We start from the raw sequence: 20,148 nt of genomic DNA, 5'->3' as shown, positions 1-20,148 counted from the left end.
AAAACATTTTTCAAATGAACAAAGTTATGTAGCTTTAAAAGGTACAAGATAGCCAATGTTAGACTAATTTACACAATGGAGAAAAATTATGTGATATCTGTAAATTTGTGTGTGAAAAGAAATTATTATGGGAATAGTTCCTTCTTCAATTAAACAATAAATTACTCACTTCCAGAAGTTAATTTATGTTACCTAAACATGCCTCTTAATCTAAATATCCCCAGACTGGAGTAAAGTGGATTTCTGGAGAATCTGAGTGACCCTCATTCATTTTCTAGGTCCCCAACTCCCTAGTTAGCCTATCCTGCTGTCAGCCTCACCAGACCACATCTTTCCAGTGTTTCCAAAGTCCTCCAGCAACTTTTCATTCACTTATCATCTTTAGTGAAACTATAATACACAGGAAATGATTATGAAGAAATTGGGTTTTGAAAATCAACTTATAGAACTTAAGCACACTAAGTTCCATCCCCACTTAAAAGCTATCCTAGGAGACCCTTGCTACAGTTATTACTCAAAATATTTTTATACTGCTTCAGAGCCAGCAACATTCTCCTTAGAGTGATATTAGCAATAGCAAACCCTCCTCTTTTAGAGTTTGATTCAGAAAACAGATGACAATGCATTCGAACAGCACTAGGGTAGCACTAGATAACCAACCAGAGTTAGGATGGGAGAGAGTAAAAAAGTCAGTGAAACTGACTTGTCATATGGCAAGTAACACCACTCTGAAATAATCCAGAGAGCCCTTGTTGATGGAAAAGTCTAGGTTTGAAGTCTGGCAGGAGTCTCTTTTTAGACACCCTACTGACATGAACGTGAGTTCCAAAGCATGACTAAAGGTGTCATCTCAGTATTTACAGACAATTAAGCTCATTCTTCCTCATAGGAACAGAATCAGAATGTCAAGCAATGCTAACAGAACCAAGATGCCCCCAAAATAGGATTTGTCTTGATTTCTCCAGTGTTTAGAGACTGAGGTTCAGGAGGGTTAAATGATATGAACATAAATGTGGCACAGGAACTCTTTGGCATACATACCTGCCCAACTAACCTAATCCTTGGCAAGGATTAAAGGTATGCCAAGCTATAATTTTCTTAGACATACAGTTTTTCACCCCTTGATGGTGGGCGTTTCATGTCTTTATCTTTTTTTTTTTTTTTTTTTTTGCAATTTACATAAAAGTTTTAGAACTTGAATGCTCTATGGGAAGACAAGCCACATTCTAGATACATGTGACAGGCAAAGGTACACCTCTTTATTCTTTATCAAGCACAATGGAATGCCTGTTTCTCATCATTATTGCAGAATTAAAACATGGCTCTGGCTGGGTGTAAGGGAGAATATAAAAGAAAAAAATGAGGTGTATGAGATTTAGGATTCTCCACTTGGCAGAACTATTAGTCTCTGCAATGGCAGGAACAGGGTCTTCTGGTGTGTCTTTAATGGTTCTCCTTCTTCCAACAGGCTATCCACCACCTGCCATGTGCTCTGCAGGCACTCAGTAAATGCTAAAGGAACCAGAGAAGATGAGCCCAAATGATACTAGGTCCACCTGTCAAAGGTCAACAGCCTTCATTGGTCATTTATTAAAGATAGCAACCAATTTCTTCCAGAATATGGCTTTGATTTATGGAAGCCATGTGACTGTTCAAAGGCAGATTATTTTTATTTCAGTACTTGATCCTTTGGTTAGCACTACAGTTTCCATTCTGTGGCTCACGATTTTGAAACAGACAGGTGATTTATTATACACATTGCACTGGAAACTTGCTTAAACTTCACGACGCTTCCTGCATTTCTAAGAAAGTAACTATTTTCACCACATCTTGACATGTTCCTCTTCATGATACAGAAATTTTTAAAATAATCTCATACAATGAAGCCTCTTTTCTCATTTATTATATTAAATATTCACAGATATAAAAGGGGAAATACTGTGTGGACATGTGGTTTTTTTAATAGCTATTAAGTCATAGACACTTGGATACCTGATTTCTCTGAGGAGCAAACTCCCTAGCATTTCACAACCATGCAGCCAGCTGAGCTCTGAGGTGTGGCAGAATCAGGAGCCACTAATGCTCCAGGTCACTCTACTTGGGCTTTCACTTTATTCCAGTTCTGATCAGATGATTCCAACTGTGGAACAGTGGGAGCAGCAAACAGCTGCAGACAGGAAACATGAAGTCTAGACTCTTTTGCCCCCAGAGAGCTTAGGACTTAGGACTGTCAGTTCACTTCTATCAATTTTAGTTTCTCCAGGTAAGACAACAACAAAAAAGAGAAGAGGTAGTAGAGCAATGGACTCCGGAATCAAACATTCCTTTATCTGACATCCAAACTGTACCACTTCTTTGATCAATGACTTTTAAGGAAGATTCTTAATCTCCCTGGAAAGGTTAGTGTGCACTTGATCAGATAATGCATAAAAAATGCTCAGCATGGTCTCTGATAGATGAAACCTTTTTTGAACAATAATAACCACATGCATAACGTACTTATTTAGACACAAGATGAAGAAGTTGGACTAGATGATCTTCAAGAACTCTCTAGGTTGCTCAGCAAAAAGAGCATGCCTTACAGTAACTGATACCTGAGTTTAAATCTTATACCAGTTACCTCTCTAAATTCAAATTCTCTCTTCTGTACATTGATGGCTCCCTCACAGGTTAATTACTTGAATTAAATGATACAATGAGATATAAAGCACTCAGAAAAAAAACTAACACAAAGCTGAGACACAATATAATGCTGGTTTCCTTTCCTTTGTTGCTATGTATAATCTTTTCCCCAGCCAATCTCTAGTATTTGTTTTCTTCAAGAGAGGAAGAAGATGGAGAGAAAGTGAAAAGGAGTGGCATAAATAGAAGAGATGAAAATCAGTCCTCAGAGAGAAGTGGGGGATAGCTTCTAGATCTGCAAGATTTTCCAGAGCAATTTCCAAATCAATAGAGGCCATGGGGAGCAAGGGTAACTCCATGGCCATCGCCAGTTGCTCCTTTCATTAAAACTGATGGTAATAAACAAAATAGTTTATTTTACAGAAGTAAAATCCAAACCCACATCCAAACCAATTTGTGAAGATACTTTTCTACTTTCATGAGGGTATGAAATTAAAGAAAGGATGGCCCCTGGTTTTCAAAATAGCCCCCCCCCCCAAATTAGGACAAATCCCAAAATAATAAAATCAAGCATAAAAGAAAATCAGACCCTAGGAGCAAGATTCTAAAAACAATGAAATCCAACCATAATTTGTAATACCAGCATTCCACATCTTTGGGCTACTTATGACGATGGTTGCAAAGGGCACCATTTCCTACCATGGCTGATTCAAAGCAACCACAATCAAGAGAATAAAACATTAAAATTGGAAAATGTATGCTGTCAACATCGACTTTACTGCAATTTAGTATCTTTATATAACACTGAAGAATGACTTGTTGTTTTGTGTCCCTTTTTATTAAGGCCCTTATTATTTGGGTTAATGTTTGCAACCTTGTTTAGGGAGGCTGGGTAGTAATAACAGAAGGGTGGGGAGTAAAACCTAAGAAGAAAGTGGCGAAGCTGTCCAAGAAAACAAAAGATTTTAAATTTCTTTTGACAATTTGCAATGCAATAAAGTTTGGAAAATAAAATATCTCAATAGCATTCAATGATAAAGCATTCACTAACATTTTCACCACTGTGACAAAAGACCTGCCAAGAAAAATTTTAGAGGAGAAAAAGTTTATTTTAGGGCACATGGTTTCAGAGGTCTGAATCCACAGACAACTGGCTCCATTGCTCTGGGCCCGAGGATAGGCAAAATATCATGACAGAAGGGTGTGTCAGAGGGAAGCAGCTCAGGACAGGACACAGGAAGTAGAGAGAGAGCTCCACTAGCCAGGGACAAAATATATACCCCAAAGGCATGTCCCAAATGATCCACCTCCTCCAGCCACACCCTACCAGCCTACAGTTACCACCCAGTTAATCCCTATTAGGAGATTAATGCACTGATTAGATTAAGGCTCTCAGGACCCAATCATTTCACCTCTAAACTTCCTTTCATTGTCTCACACATAAGCTCTTGGGGGACACCTCATATCTAAACTGTAGCAGAAATCTTTTTTGCTTATATGTTACTAGCTATCAAAGGAGAAATTTTAGCTCATGTTTGTGATGATTTATATCATAACTGTGCAGCATGTTGAATAATAAAATTTCTCTAGATGTACCTTTGAATCCAAAGTTTAGCCAGAAATAACTAAACAAATAAGGCAGCCTAATGCCATTGGGAACAGGCAGTCAGATCTCAATCACCTGCATGAGTTTTGACACCAGGTTACTAGCATAAGCCAACCCCCGTGGTCAAGAGGGAGAAATGATGCAAGTATCTAAATCAAATTTAAGTCATCTGGGAAGCCTGGGTCTTTTATTTGCTTGTTTGCTTGTTTGTCTGTTTATTTGTAAGTTTTTTTTTTTTAACACTAATTCTTTACTCCACCTCGAACAATTAAATCAGGGTCTCTGAAGATGAAGCCTGGAGACAGAATCTTTTTCAGAGTTCCTCAGATGATTCTCCTGTGTATTCAAACAACCTCCTCTCTTCCTCCAAAACAGCATCAACAACCAGTTATACAGACCATCCATCCACACTCGGGGAGAAGATTAAATACACAGCCCTCATCTTCAATTCTCCTATGTAATTAGAACCTATAAATCCGTGATTTCTGTCCTGACAGATCAAGCCGCCAAGCCAGACAGAGCCATCTACTCTAATGTCCTTTGTCGTGTCATAAGCAGAAATTCTGTTTATACTGCCAGCAGGAATAGAAAAAAAAAAAAAGGGAAGACTTGAAAGACAAATATCTCTCTGCTTGAAGAAAAGCATGAGCCAAAAACTTTACCAAAGCTTCAACTCTCAGTCAAATCAAATGGATGGGAAAGACACGGAGGCCTTACAGTTTTTATTTGAAGAGATGTGAACATGTATCTGAAACATCAAATGCCAGTATAACATTACACAAAAATCAATTCCAGATGGATAAAAAATTTAAGTGAAAACATAAAAGAACTAAAATATGTGGGTAAATATTTTTCTAATCTTGGGATAGGAAAAGGTTCTTTAAATATATCATGAAGAAACAAAAAATGAAGATTTGACTACGCAAAAATTAAAATCTGTTCAGCAAAAGAAATCATAAATAAGGTTAAAAGACATATGGTAGCTCTAGGAAAAATATGTTTTGTAATACTTCCAACAAGCAAAAGGAAAATATCAGAGTTCTTACACGTCAATAAGAAAAAAAACCTTAATGACCCAAAAGGAAAATATACCAAGGACACAGTATAAAGAAGTGTAGTCAGTAAAAGTGGAAAGATATTCCTCTTCACTAAAAAATTAAAGAAAACTTAATTGAATAAGAATGAGCCATCCTTTTCAATCCAGTATGGCAAAATGAAAATATAGGCCAAAATTCTATTTGGCAAGGGTATGGACTTTTGGGTACTCTTGTCCATTACTGGAAGAAGTATAATCTTCGTGGAGTGTAATTTGAAAGAAATAGCAAAAACTAAAACAAGCATATTTTGCTACTTACTTACCCTGAGAAGGTAATTATAAAGAACAAAAATATAGTTAATCACCATAGTATTGCTTATAAAAGAGAAAATTAGAAAAAACTGAAAGTCCAATAATAGGAGATTTACTAAATAAATTAAAGCACATGTATCATATACATGAATAAAGTCATTAAAAATCACATTAAAGACTGTTGAAGTAGAAGATATCCATGAAATACTACTGTTATGAAACAATATGTGTATGATCTCATTTATATTAAATTTTATATACTGATCTATCTGTGTACACATGTATTGTAAAATGTATGAAAAATGTCATGAAAATGTTAATGACTATTTCTGGGTGATGTGTTTAAGGACAAAATTATCTTCTATGTAATTTTTCTGTACTGTTTAAATTTTCTACAATGTATAATTATATCCTAAATAACTGCAAGCTAAACAAAATAATTTTCAAATTTAGCATCATTTGGGACTCCCTACATCCCCCAAATCACTATCATTTTCTGATCATCAAGAAAATAGATTTGACAAAGGTCTTTCAAATGCAATAAACAACCAAATACAAATTACTTTAATCAAGGAGTTAAATTCAGAACTTGTACATGTAAAGCATATTATTTCAAGTTTCTCCCTGGTAGAACCACAGCCAATAAAACTTACAAGTAACTAAGCAATAGTGATTCCTTTCTCTGTCATTAAATAGGCTTATTCATTTTTGCTTATGGAAATAACTAAATTGTATCATCCCAACAGACTCCTTTACTTAACTTTTTGAAATTAGAATATGTTCCTAGAACAGATTGATGTGTCAAGAAGGAAATGCATTCTGGGGGTCAAAGTACAATAGTCAGGTGGAATGGAAATTATTATATGGTTCTCAATATAGTAAAGCAATTACCAATTTGCTTTCATCTTGCTCTTACAAATTGCATGTGATAGTCTTTGTAAAGAAGTGTCTATCTTCTCGAGGAATATGTGCACAAGAAATGATACATTTCCAACTTCAGCAGATTGATTAAAAATTCTCGGCACAGCAGTATGTTAAAATAAAGCTTCAAATTTGGAGATGCCAGCTATAAATGTTCCTTATTATGAGACAAGTTCCCTTAAAATGTGCTCTGTTAGGCTCTATAAATATCACAAAATTCACAGAATTCTAAAAATCTTACTGAATTCTTTGGCTAAAAGGTTTGTGAAAATAGGATTATATTTACTCCCGGAAAAAAATTAAAATTACATTCTTCAGTCAGTCTTCACTGTAGACTATGCTTAGTCATTCACAATCAAATGTAGATTTAAATTAAAGTACTTTCATGTATTCTATAAAGCTTAGGAGAATAATTTTTAGGTAACACAAGACTTGACACAAAATATCAAAAAGTATTTTTTGTGCCAATATGTTGCCCATAAACCAAGCAATCCATAAATATTTGTTGATTTAGTTTGATAGCAAGGATTCATCCAGATAGTACTGTGAGTGAAAATCTATAACTATAACAGATTCTGATGGAACCTATTTATACATTGACATATAACAATTTAATCCGAAGTACCTAAATGAATAGAGCAGTATGCTTATGTGGCAACCAAGATTACAGATACAATGTAAAGAGCAGGCATGCAGGTAATAGAGACTTTGGTAGTGGAAGGGACATGATTTTAAAACAATGAGGTTGAAAAGTTTTGAATTACTTGACAATATGGCAAGGAGAGCAGAGAATTATTTTTGGTGAGATTGAATGAAAAGGGTAATAAGAGTATTGCATTGTTCTTGGACTTCAGAAAGCATACGTTCCAGGTCTTTGTTGCTAAACTCAAAGAACAGGAATCGGTCACAAGCCCAGGTTGGATCCTAGATGAGTGTAAGGTCTACTCTTGGCAAAGTGGTTCAGTTGCTTCCAGAAGCCCAAGTTAAGCTATAATTGCCCACACTTAACAAGAAATCTGGGAATACCCACTCTGTAAGCCCCAGAGTCCTATCATAAGTGCCTGATGGGCAAAATATATATGCCAAAGTTGGGGAATTCATGCAGTCATTTATGTTGGCAATAGGATTTAATTATACTTGGAGCCATCATAGCCTCAACTGTTCTTATTTTGAACATAGTTACAGAGGAAATGGTCTACATAGCTTTTAAGATCATCTGCTTCCAATGATATATTATATACACACATATATACATATACATATATATAAAATCTAATTTTGTATATGTGTGTGTGCATCATTAGCTCTGAAATAAAAGCTTAGATGTAAAATCCTGTCTTCAAGCAGGCAAGACCTCCTGAATAGAAGCTGGCAGAAGAGTTTGCTTAGACAACAGTCGTGCAGTGACTCATCTGTGTTTTCACAACATGCTTCCACCCAGCACCCATGTCTATTTGTAGCCTGACAATAAGGGCCCTATGTGAACCATTTCAGAGCTGTCTGCCTTAAAGGCAAGGACACTGTTCTCAGCTGACTCACTGGAACTGCCTGTGCTTTTGAGAATAACCCACTGCCACATTTATGAATGCATGTGATATAACTGCAGATTATCTCAGGCTTTACCAGTGCTTTTCTGGTCTAGAGTCTCATGAATCCAGGAGACTTCACCCCCTAAATAAACCCACTACACACTACTACTGGGCACTGAAAAACATTGCATTCATCAACACCCTAGACTGCAAATACCACCAGCATGGGATTCTTATCTATTTTGCTCACCTATTTGTATCCCAGCACTTAAAATAGTCTCTGACCCATAATAGACACTCCATAAACATCTGCAAAGGAATGAATCAAACTCTTCCACAGACCTGCTAAATGACCTGGATCTTTGAATTAAATCCTTAAAACATTCTCTTGTCCTTCTTGCTAAGTCAAGAAGTCTTCTACTGCAAGGGTATCAAAATTTTTTTGTGTTAAAGTACATACCCTTTCAGTACCTGAGATACCCTTCAACATATTAAACCACCTTATTCCCTAGTCTTTAAAATATATAAAACTATTTGTTGAATTTCAATTCAATAAATGTAGATTAATAATCATTCTTTTTCTACCCTTCTTTTTCAGTGTTTCTGCCACCTACTTGGACTTCTCAGAAGTACCAAGTTGTAGTCTGAGAGAAGGACTTGGCCAATACAGTTCTTAAAAGAATAAGACTTCAGACTTGAGAGAAAAGAAAAAAGAATGTTACTTCAGTATTTTCAGTCACAGAAACTTTTAAAACAATGTGTTTACAGTTTCAACAAAATTATGCATGGAGTTTACAGAATCTATTAATAAAATTATCAAATTTTGTCTGGAAAATAAATTCATGGGGCTGGGGCTGTAGCTCAGTGGCCTAGGGCTGTAGCTCAGTGCTTGCCTAGCATATGTGAGGCACTGGGTTTGATCCTTAGCACCACATAAAAGTAAATAAAATGAAGGCACTCTGTCTATCTACAACTAACAAAAATTAATTGATTTTTTTTTAAAAAACAACCTCTGTATTTGCATTACTTTGAATTGTCAATTCCCAAGAGTAATAATATCCAGCAAAGGGCTATTCTGATGTACTACTTAACATTCCGATGCACTAAACCATTCATTTCCCCTGAAATCCTCACATTCTAGAAAATAGCTAATTTCACAAGTAAGACCTTGTCCAGGTGATATATCACGGTAGAGGAGGTGGTAATCCTATGTTACCTACATATGTTACACAACAGAGTCCTCTACTTTCCCAAGGACACACTCAGATAGAAATCGATTAATATAGGAGGGATCAAAACAGATTTCAATATACCCTACCCCTAGTCTCAGATGCTGCATTCTAAAGCTAAGTCTTAAGAGGCTGCAAAGATTGCGATTCAGTTCAGAAAGGCAATATGCTCACACATGGGAAGTGCCACAAAGTCCCCCACCTCAATGAGAAAAATGTCAAAACAAATGTTTAAAAATTAACTGCACAAGAAGGTCTCTGTACTTTCTGATGGACAGAAAATGGTTTTGTTCCTGCCATCCTCAAAACTAGCATTACTCTTTTAATATGTGGCTACCTGTGTTATCTTCTTCATGCTGGCCTCAGCATGCTTACCCAGTGCTTTCTTCTACACTTGTTTCCTCGAATGATCTGTTTAATGAATGTTATGTTATCATCTAGATGAAGAATCACTGCCCAATTTGGATACAGATTAAAGTTTATAAAAACTCTATTACTGACATCACTGTCATAATTTAGTTTATTTACTTCTGTCTTATGAATGAAGAGAAAGTACAGGAGCAGATGGGGAAGACTCTTCATGTATTTCATCTCTGTGGTCCACAAGTTTAGTCTCTAAAATCTGTGCTGTAGGTCTCTCATGGGTAACACAGTGATACAAGTTCTTTGGCCAGCACAATGTTTTTTTTTTTTTAAATGTTAATTGGCTGCCAATATTTAAGTGTCATGAGATTTCACTAAGAGTTTTAATTTTTCAGGTTCTCTGAAAAATCAGAAAATGATATGGGTACACATTTACATGGAAATAAGTAAAGATGAACAGCAAGTTCCCCTTTCCAGTGGAGCATGAATTCTTAGGAGTCATCACAGTCCCCAAGCTAGCCATGTGGAAAAGTCATGTGGAGAGTCCTCAGACTCCAGCTGTTCCAGACAGCCCAAGCCAGGCACCGGAATGTGAGCAAAAAGTCATTTTAAGGGACTTCAGCCTCCAATGCCATCTGACTGCAAAGTATAGAGGACCACTCAGCTAAGCATCAACTGCCTGAGCCATGAGAGGGAGTTTAAAATGGTTATGTCAAGCCTCCACGTTTTGGGGCAATATGCTGTACAGACAGATAAGAGCTATAAGGTATGGGCACTTGAAATAAACAATGTTTAAAGTCATTTCTCCCTTTTTACTCGAGACAATATACATGTTATAGTTTCCATCTTATTTTTTAATATATATTTATTTTTGGTTAGACACAATACCTTTATTTTGTTTATTTATTTTTATGTGGTGTTGAGGATCGAACCCAGGGCCTCACGCATGCTAGGCGAGCGCTCTACCGCTGAGCCACAACCCCAGCCTTCCATCTTTTTTTTTTGTATTCAAAAGAAATCTAAAACATAAATGTACCTAGGCAATAAAAGTGAAGTAATTTTTTGGAATTAGTTACATTAAAAAAAAAAAAAAAAAGCTGGTTGGCAGCACTTACAAATGTCACATTGCTTAAAAACAAGTAAGTAAGAACAGAGTGTAGAAAGGGCTTGAATTGGATTCTTTTCATGGGACTATCAAACTTATTCACTCCTCTGTATTCATCCTAACACAATGCCTATTTGTTTTAATGACTGGATCAAATAAAAGTAGTTTTGTACATATTATTCCAATTGATTAGGGGAATCAAAAACATCTTCTCTTTCTGTAGCTATTATTGATGCAAAAGGAAGGCAAACGCCACTTTAAAAGTAACCAAAAAAATTGTGGTTGCAATTAATGGTACAAAACAAGCCACACCAGAATCATTATGGCTTAATGAGAGACAGGTTCAGGTATGGAAGAAACAGCTATCAACTTGCATCCATTAAAGTTCTGAACTCTACTAGTTGCAAATCCAACTTTGAGCAAATCTCTCAATTGTTTGATTATTATTTGCTCATGTAAGAGCAAAGATAAAGAGTAAAGTAATCATGCATTCCCAAAGAGTGTGAGGATCAAGTTTAACAGAATATGTTCCATACATTCAATGGAGTAGATGTAAACCTTGTGCACTGCACAAATGTAAGGCAGCTGATATGCGTTTGCCCAAATAGAATTGTAGATCCTCATTTCCTCTGCTTCTTTTCCCCACTTGTGACTCAAGCCAGATTTCATCGAGCTATTTTTGTAATTACTAACATGCTGGAAATACAGCAGCAAGCCAGAAGCAAACTAAAATGCAGCATCCAGCAAAAGAAAGAAAATCACGCTGAGTAACTGAAAGGCCATCTGCTTCTAACTGAGCTGTAGGGGTGAGGAAGACAATCTGGCTGTACTATTTGTGTCCTCCCCAAAACCATACCCACCTGCATGTTGTCAGTGGCATCCCCAAGCAGTCCTCCAAAAGTGATAGCATTAGTTACAGTCGCCAGATAGATGAAGAGAATTGCTGAAAGAGCCTGAATATTTAAAGCATCATAAAAATCACTGGCAAAAAATGGTGCTTTTCTCTTTATGTCCTTAATTAATCCACCACAGAACCTGGGCAGGGAGAAAGCAAACATGTGACCAAGTAGGAAACAAATAAATGACCACCAAATTCATTAAAAGACAATTCACAAAACCATGAAGAATTGGTTAGAATTGGTTATTTAAACACTTGAATCAATCACATGATACTATTTAACCACTTAAAATGAGACCAGAAAACTATCTACCTCTTTCAGTTACTAAATTAGGTGTCACATTTCCTAAAGATCAGCCAGTGGTTCTGTATGCAAGAATGAACTGTGTACATAAATAAAATCTTTTGTTGCCCAAAGGAGAACATCCAAATATGTGGGATCATAAAAGGCCCTTTACAATCTTGCTAGAGCATCCTTCCCACATTCATTCATTCTTTCACCCCACAAATGTTTATTGAGCACCTGTGATATTCCCACACTATGGCACTCTTCTGGTTGCTGGGGATACAACAGTGAACAACACAGGCCCCAGAGCCCTGCTCTTATGGGGCTACTTTGGGGAGACAAAAAAAAAACAACAGCTAATAAACAAGATAAATAAATAAAATGCTTAGTGCTAAAAATCAAAGAAAACATTAAATGGGAAAGAGGGTTATGTATTACTGGAAAAAAAAGGTATTTGAAACTTTAAATAGGCTAGCCAGAAGATTCTTCTGAGAAGGTGACTTTGGGGTAAGGATCTGAAAGAACTAAGTGGGGAGGGCCAGCAGGTAGGTGACAGGAGAAGGCACAAACTGAGCCCCGACACACATCAGCAGGTCAGCTAATGGACCCATGGGTCAGTCTACTTCCCTCCCAGCCAGACCTCAATCATCAGCCATAAACATGCATGCTGTTGCTTCTGCCTAGAAGAACTCTCCACTTCCAATGCTCAATGGTGCTCCGATTTCATCACCCAGATTCCCACTCTTAGCTCTCACGCTTTATCAGGATTATCTACCTCCCTAGGTGCCTGCTGGACCTGCACTGCACTCACTGCCCCACTGCTGTTTCCTTGGTATTCACAGGGCTGTGCATGGCACCAGGAACACTGGAGGTACACAGTGCATTTAGGAAAGGTGAAAGGGGGAAGAAAAAAATCACAGTCTGATGAAATTTAAAAAAACTAAATTCCAGAACTACTACCTGGGATATGAGTAGAAAAACCAAAATGATATTCCTAATGAAAATGGTTTGTTAAGAACAGCAATCATGTACCACATAATAATGTTCTGGTTAATGATGGACCACATGTATGATGGGCCAGTGCAACATATCACTCATGTGTCGGTGGTGATGTCAATGTAAACAAACCTACTGTGCTGTCAAATACATATAGTATGTAAGACCTGATAATGGTCATCAATACCTGTGTTATTAGTTTACATATTTGGTACACTATCCTTATTATCATTATTTTAGAGAGAATACCTTCTGCTGATTAAAAAAATAGTTTACTATAAAACAGCACACCGTGTTACACTGACAGCAATCTCCTACATTTGGTCGTAACCTTGCCTCCTGATTTTATCAGAAGTGTCACATGATGGACCTATACCATGTGGGTCTGTGGAAGTATGCACCATGATGTTTGCAAAACGACAAACTGCCCAAGGATGCAATTCTCAGACCTCATCCCCATCGTTAAGTGATGCATGACTGTATTTAGAAAAAACAGGGAGCTCAAGAGGGAGGATTTTGTGTGGAGGGTGGAATTTTCTTTTAATTTGGGAGAGAAATCCAAGTGGATCACCAGGAAAAGGAAATAACTTCACCAAGATTCAACTGCAAACCAAAATGACATACTTTTTTTTAAAATTAAAATCCTACAGTATTTTTTTATTTATTAAAATCCTACAGTGTTTTGTCTTTTTTTTTTTTTTTAAGAGACAGGGAAAAAAAAACTATCTTACTTAAATTTTTACTCACCCCAAAATGAAATGGAAAATATAATAGTGGAAGAGGAAGAATTGTCATAAAAAGTAATCAGATGGAGCAATCTGGAAAACCTGAACTCGAGCTTCAGGCTAAGGAGGCAGAGGAGTGACCTGTGAATTATTTATCTCTATGTTCCTCACTTTTGAGTACATGTGCGGGGAAGAGATGGAGTCCTGAGAGCCACCCGGGAAAGGCTAACCCATCACCAGTTCTTCTTCCTGCTACCCATACTTACCAGGCATCAGTTGGACCCTCTGACATCCCATCCATCCCTGCATTTGCCATAGTACCCCAATGCATTCCAGAAAGCACTCTGTGGGCAGTTCCCTCCCACCCCACATCTTCCCTTCATGATCTGTCCCCCACCTCCTTCTACACTTTCCTCAAATGTTGCCATTCTCTGTAAGGCCTTCTCTGACCACCTTGTCTAAAACCACAATACTGTTTCTCATGACAAGAGTCCCTACTTCTGCTTCATTTTTCATCATAAAAATATCACCACGTTTATTTATTTTCTTACTTGTCTCCCATCTCTACAAAGTAAGACCCACAAGGGCAGGGATTTTAATTCACTGTTATATCTCCAGTGCCTGTGACTAATAGGTGCACTATAAATATTTGTTGGCTGAACAAATGAACAAACCAGTGAATAAAATGCTGAAAGTAAATTTAGAAAGATGAAGGGAAATTTAGATCTAAAGAAAACCTTATGGTGAATGGCAAAAGGATCCGTCAGTTACCGTCCAGTTCGCTGCAGTTCTTCACAATCCCCATGCCCTCCTCCTCCATGTCCTCCATCATGGGGGGTGTCTCCGTTCATCTGGACATTCTCTCCACCTGAGTACATATTCTTTCTAAGAAAGGAAACAGAGCCCAAGCGAACATTAGTATTTATCCATTTGCTTCTAAAATGAAGCACTCACTATGGCATACATTGGCCAATGGAAAGATGAAGTTTGGGAAGAAAGAACATTCTTTCTTTCTGCTATCCTAACAAATAATTCTTGACATGTTGCAGTCAGAGCCAAGACAAATGATTAGATGAAATGAAAAGCTGAATTAATTGTATATCTTATAAGAGGGAAATTCACCTAGGAAATATTAGATATCCAACAAATGGTTTCTCTTCAACTACCTCACCCAATTTCTTAACCTCTTAAATCTGCAAAGGACTTGAGTAAACTGCTCTTTCTACATGTACAGGGAGACATGCCCCCAAAAAATCCCCAAAGAATGCCTCTGATACATTCCAATACTGTGATCTGAGCCAATTTGTAATCACTAAAGAACATCAAAACATTTAACATGTATTTTACAGCATCAAGGAAATAAGAAACAAAGGCACATAATTGATTCCTTGGAAGCAATATGTCCATGAGGACCTAAAAATATTAAGGCAGTAGCTTGACTCCACTTCCTTGTCTAAACATAACCTCCTTCTCAGGTGTATTCTAGCACCTTAAAATTTCCAACTGCCTAAGAGTTTACCTTTTGTCAGATGATGGAAGGCTCTTAGGAGGTTCTATCCTGATCGCTGGGTCCCATTCTCCAGGTGGAAGGACAATGACTTCATCTAGGAACTCATCAATGCCAGCAATCAGGTCCTGCCTATCTTTTGCTTTGTAAGCAATGTCATGGAACACCTAAAGAATGGTAAGAGATGTGTTCATCCAACCAAAGAGCTTTCTACATGCTTCACACCATATCTAGCCTGAAGAAAGCTATCCAAAATTCACCATGATATTACTATAACCATGTTCTCCTATTTTGTATTATTCAGCCATTTTCAAAATATTTAAGTTTTTCAGATTATAACCTTAAAGAATATATGTAGAAGCCTGAGTAAATGGCTATTTTTAAGTGTTTCTTTTTTTATCAATACTGTAAAATTACATGCCTTTCAGCTCCCCTTGGTAAAGTACTGTTACTGATACAGTTGCTATGGAAGCCAGATGAAAATAGTTCGGAGAAATATACTGAAAAGTCATTCCCTGAAATAAAAACTACTGGGACAAACAACTGCTGATGATTCAAGGAGAAATTTAAAGTGAGTGTAAAGATCAGGTTGAGAATCAAACACTGCACTTGTCAAGCACAAAAATAATGTGACCCATTTTAAAAAGAAAACTTATACTGTCAGAACACAAAGTCAATGTATTTAAACAAGTCCATTTTTTGGCAAGGTAATATCTAAATCACCAAGGATTCAAAAGGTTCATGTCTTTTATATGAACTTCCAAAGGAAGGATTTCCAAAAGGTACACAAGCCCTTTTTGTCAATCATTCCATTCTTCTAACCAAACTGATGATCTGAAAGTTCTTCACAAGATTTTCATGCTTGAACCTGAACTGGGTCAAATTCTTTAATCTCAAGAAAAGAAGATGGCCACCCTGTTCAATCACCTTCCCTATTCTTAAAGACTTCTGCTAAATCACTTCTCCTGAAAAAGAATGTTCTAAAGTTGTCAATCAAATAGCACTTAATGGTCTTTGGGTTGTGGGGTAGAGAGGAGGGCAATAAAAATGCAGACACTGCTACCCTCAATCTCATTTTCTTTTGCCATCTCCATCACTGTGGCTGGAGAGTCAGAGAGTCACCTTTCCAGCCAACCCTGCAGATAGAGAGCAACAGTTCCAACCAATGAGACATGAGAATGAGGCTGTTTGGGTAAGCCTGCAAAAAGGGGCAGATACAGCTCACATTACCCCCATCACTGTTTCCTACTTTAAATGTAGTGAGGTGATAAGCTGAATGCAGGCAGACACTGTAGAGTTACAATTTTGACAGGAGGGGGAAAAAAATGCCATCTTAAGACCATGGAAGTAAGTGTGCAGGTATCAATTAGCAAACAGTTAAGCTAAACCAACCCCAGCTACTATCTACCTCCTAACTTTGTTATATAAGAAAATAATCTGCAGATTGTTTAAGCTACTATAAACCCATCACTTGCAGCCTACAGCATTCCTAATTGACACATCTTCAAATGAATAACTTAAAAAAGAAGCTATAAACATACAAAAATAAATTAACTCATTGTGAGGAGGGAAATATACAACCCCTTAATAGGGGGAGAAAAAGAACCAGCATTGCTATACTTCAATGTTCTCAGACCCAGTAAAAATCACCTGAGCAATCACCACACAGAATTTCTATCCCTAACAAGCAAGCATCCTGTTCCTCACTTAACACATGGAAAAACTGACAAATTCAACAATAAAGCAAAAGTGAAACATTTGAAAAAATAGTAAAGCAGAAAGACACAGAAGCAGAAATTAATGATCTTATATTCTAACAGTGTTTCTTTTACCACAAGTCTGGTTTGGTTTTGTCATATCTAAAATGCATGTAGCAACATTCAAGCTGTTGTGAGAGTAATGAAACCATAACTGGAAAGTACTAGATACTCTACAGTTGCAGTTGCTAATGTATTTCAGATGTGCAACTTGCCTTCCACAAAATAAGAAAACCATAAAACATGTATTTTCTGATATCTAAGAAAAATGCATTATCCATTTTATTACAGATTATTTTATAAAACATATAATTCTGGAAATAATATAGAATATGAATAGTTAAATTCCCAGAATTAACATATTAAATACTTTAAGAGATAAAGTTGAGACAAAGTTGAAAATAGGTAATAATCAGATCAGGGGAACTGCATATTTATCACCTCAGACATTTATCTTTTATTCCTCTTGGGAACATTCAAAATCCTCTTTACTAACTATTTTGAAATATACAATTAATTGTTATTAGCGATGGTTATCTTACTGTGCCTCAGACATTCCAAATTGTATAGAACTGTATTGAAATATCACACTATAACTCATATAGAGGCACAATTATGGGTCTATTAAAATTTTTTTTTTAAATTGAAAATGTTTTTAAAAAGAAAGGAAAATGTTTTATTCCAACACTCTTTATAATCCAGTACAAAAACAAAGTACATGATTTGCTTTTTGAAAACTAATGCATAGGGAATATCAGTGCATTTCCCACAAATGATTGTACTTCATGCTATGAAGATCTTAGTAACCCCATAATTCAAACTGAATAAATTGTCACAGATGAGTCACAGTATGAAAACAACACAACTAGGTCATTCAAAGAAACCTATCTTCCCAATTCCCTACCTCATCAGACATCAGGGTGGCAATGGCTCTGCCAATCTCATGGTAGGACTTGGCTTTGCCCTTAGGACCTAAGAGAATGAACAAGAACCTAAGGGAAAAGGAAAGAAGCACATGCTGTTACACACATTTCATCAATATACAAGAGACTAAAAATGTTTATCTTAATTCATATTTACGAAAGGGTTAGATCTCTAAACAAAGGACTAGACTTGGTGATATGGAAAATACTCTTTCACACTATGTGAAACACAAATCACTGTTCAGTTTATTTGGAGGCAAAGAAAAGTTTACCATGAAAACTTGAGAAGCTTTTTTGCTGAGCAGGAAAGGTTCAATTTATATTCTTTATGAGACAGTCAATGTTTCTGTTTTACGTTTTGCTCTTTTTCCATCTCTACTGTCTTTTGGAATCTTTGAAGCAAATCTATTAAGTCCAATAACTCGATAGACTTAGTACACCTTTGAACTTCTCTGACTTTTCCAAAAACCGAAACCAAATTTCTATAAGTAAGCCATATGCTGACCATCAATGTAAAATAAAATGAAATATGAGGGAAATTCAAAATAAATTATCATTCACAGACTTAATTTTTTATGGGTGTTCCCATTTTCTTTCTAACTTGTTTTCTTGATACTGTACAAAGCACTGCTTCAGAGAAAATAGGTCCTGAAACATGTAGTAATGAGCTCATTCCCATTTTTCATATTGGAAGGAATCCCTCACTGATAACAAGGACAAAGATGTATGTCTCCACTGGGGAGGAGGGAACCTGATAAATAAATAAGGAAAAAAACCACAAAAGGTGATATTAGATAAATCTTAGCCTTGATATTGATCATGTCTTACCTAACAAGGCGATAATGAGGGCAATCAAAATGATGGCATTATGTGGTTAGACAGCTTTTAAAGTCCTGCAAAGCAGGATTTCACATTCATCACTTTCTGTTAATTTCCATGTAACCCTTGCAAAAAGGACAGGTATTCTATTCCTGTGTGATGGCAAGGAAACTGGGGCTGAAGGAGGTGATACATGAGCCCAAGGTCTGTGCTTAGTAAATGTCTGGGGCAAGGGATGTAGTTCAGAGGGAGAAGACATACTCAGTATGCATGATTCCCTGGGTTCAATTTCCAGCATCAAAAAACAAAACAAAATTAAACAAAAGCAAAGCAAAATAAAGTGTACATATAGCTCTTCTTGCATCCTATTCTTTTTACCACATAATTATGTTATTACCACCAACCCTATTGGCATACCAGAGTTGTGAAACACAAAAACTATCCACAATAACTTCCACAGGTTGCTCCTGGGAAAGAACTTGTGGATGCTTAGCTTGGGACAAGAAAGGTAAGATTTTAAGGTACCAGGGATGGCTTTGTACATTACTTTGCCAAATTCTATTTATTACTAATATACTCCTATACCTCCCTTTAAATAAAAAAGGATCAACAGCAAGTACTCTATAAAATGTTACAGCTTGTTCCAAAATGCCCCTTGATATATAATTACTTTATTTCATTATAAAAGTCAATTCAAAGGAGATAGGGGGAAAAAAACACCAGGAATTAAGAGTGTAAAAACAGGCGGTGGTAATCTGAAAGTTTGAATACCCAGATTTTATACTAGAATAACAATAAAACCATTCAGTACTTATTTGCTTGAAAACCAGTTCTGCAGTGGAGTGGAACACTCACTTTCAAGTCTGATCACAGTGAATGAAAAAGCAAAGCAATCAGCAGCTTGAAAGTCTGTTTGGCATGAAAGAAGCCACTGTCGGGACTGAACTTTAGACCTCTAACCCTGAAGTTCAATTGATGCTAGAATTTTTCTTCCTTTGACACTGACCACTTCATAATTATGTACCACCATATACACCATTATGAAGTGCTACTCGGTGTCAGTAAAGTGTTGCTTTCTAAAGGGGCTAATCCCTGGTTTGAATGCAACACTTGAAAAAAAATTTTTTGCCAGTAAAACAAAATACAAATACCATTGAGAAATGCTAGTACCGGTTACATTTTTCCAATTCAATTTGCCTATCTACAAATGGCCGCTGTCAAGTAAGACAATAGTGTGTTAGGTAAAATGGGCAGGTGCAGTGTCACAAGAGAAACTACCTTGTTGGGTCCTTAGGACATTTTTTTAAATAATGGATTTCTTTTGCCTGCCATTTTTTATTATCTCAGTGTATCTAAATATTAGCTTTTCAAGAATGCATAATGCCCAAAACCTTTCCAGAACCACTCTATGGCCCTTCCTACCACTCCCATAAGGAGTGTAGCTTACAAATACACATTATCCTATCAATCTGTATCAACTGACACAAGTTAATTATCAGGTTGACTAGATGGGG

General features: G+C 36.6%; 1 protein-coding gene across 3 annotated transcripts in view; it reads right to left on the bottom strand.

Annotated features, from left to right (window-relative positions):
• The window catches only part of Slc4a4 (solute carrier family 4 member 4), a 327,804-nt gene that overhangs the window by 86,411 nt on the left and 221,245 nt on the right, over window positions 1-20,148 (bottom strand). For all 3 annotated transcript variants that reach the window (XM_076865382.2, XM_076865383.2, XM_076865381.2), the window contains exons 9-12: window positions 17,797-17,884; window positions 15,148-15,302; window positions 14,400-14,513; window positions 11,584-11,758 (exon numbers count right to left, since the gene is read on the bottom strand). In XM_076865382.2, the coding sequence (XP_076721497.1) occupies window positions 11,584-11,758; window positions 14,400-14,513; window positions 15,148-15,302; window positions 17,797-17,884 (532 nt within the window). The remainder of the gene's footprint in view (window positions 1-11,583; window positions 11,759-14,399; window positions 14,514-15,147; window positions 15,303-17,796; window positions 17,885-20,148) is intronic.

Source organism: Callospermophilus lateralis, chromosome 8, assembly GCF_048772815.1.
Source record: "Callospermophilus lateralis isolate mCalLat2 chromosome 8, mCalLat2.hap1, whole genome shotgun sequence".
In the NCBI taxonomy this organism is placed as follows: domain Eukaryota; kingdom Metazoa; phylum Chordata; class Mammalia; order Rodentia; family Sciuridae; genus Callospermophilus; species Callospermophilus lateralis.
The sequence above is the reverse complement of the archived record's forward strand: the minus strand, read 5'-3'. Positions and strand labels throughout refer to the sequence as shown.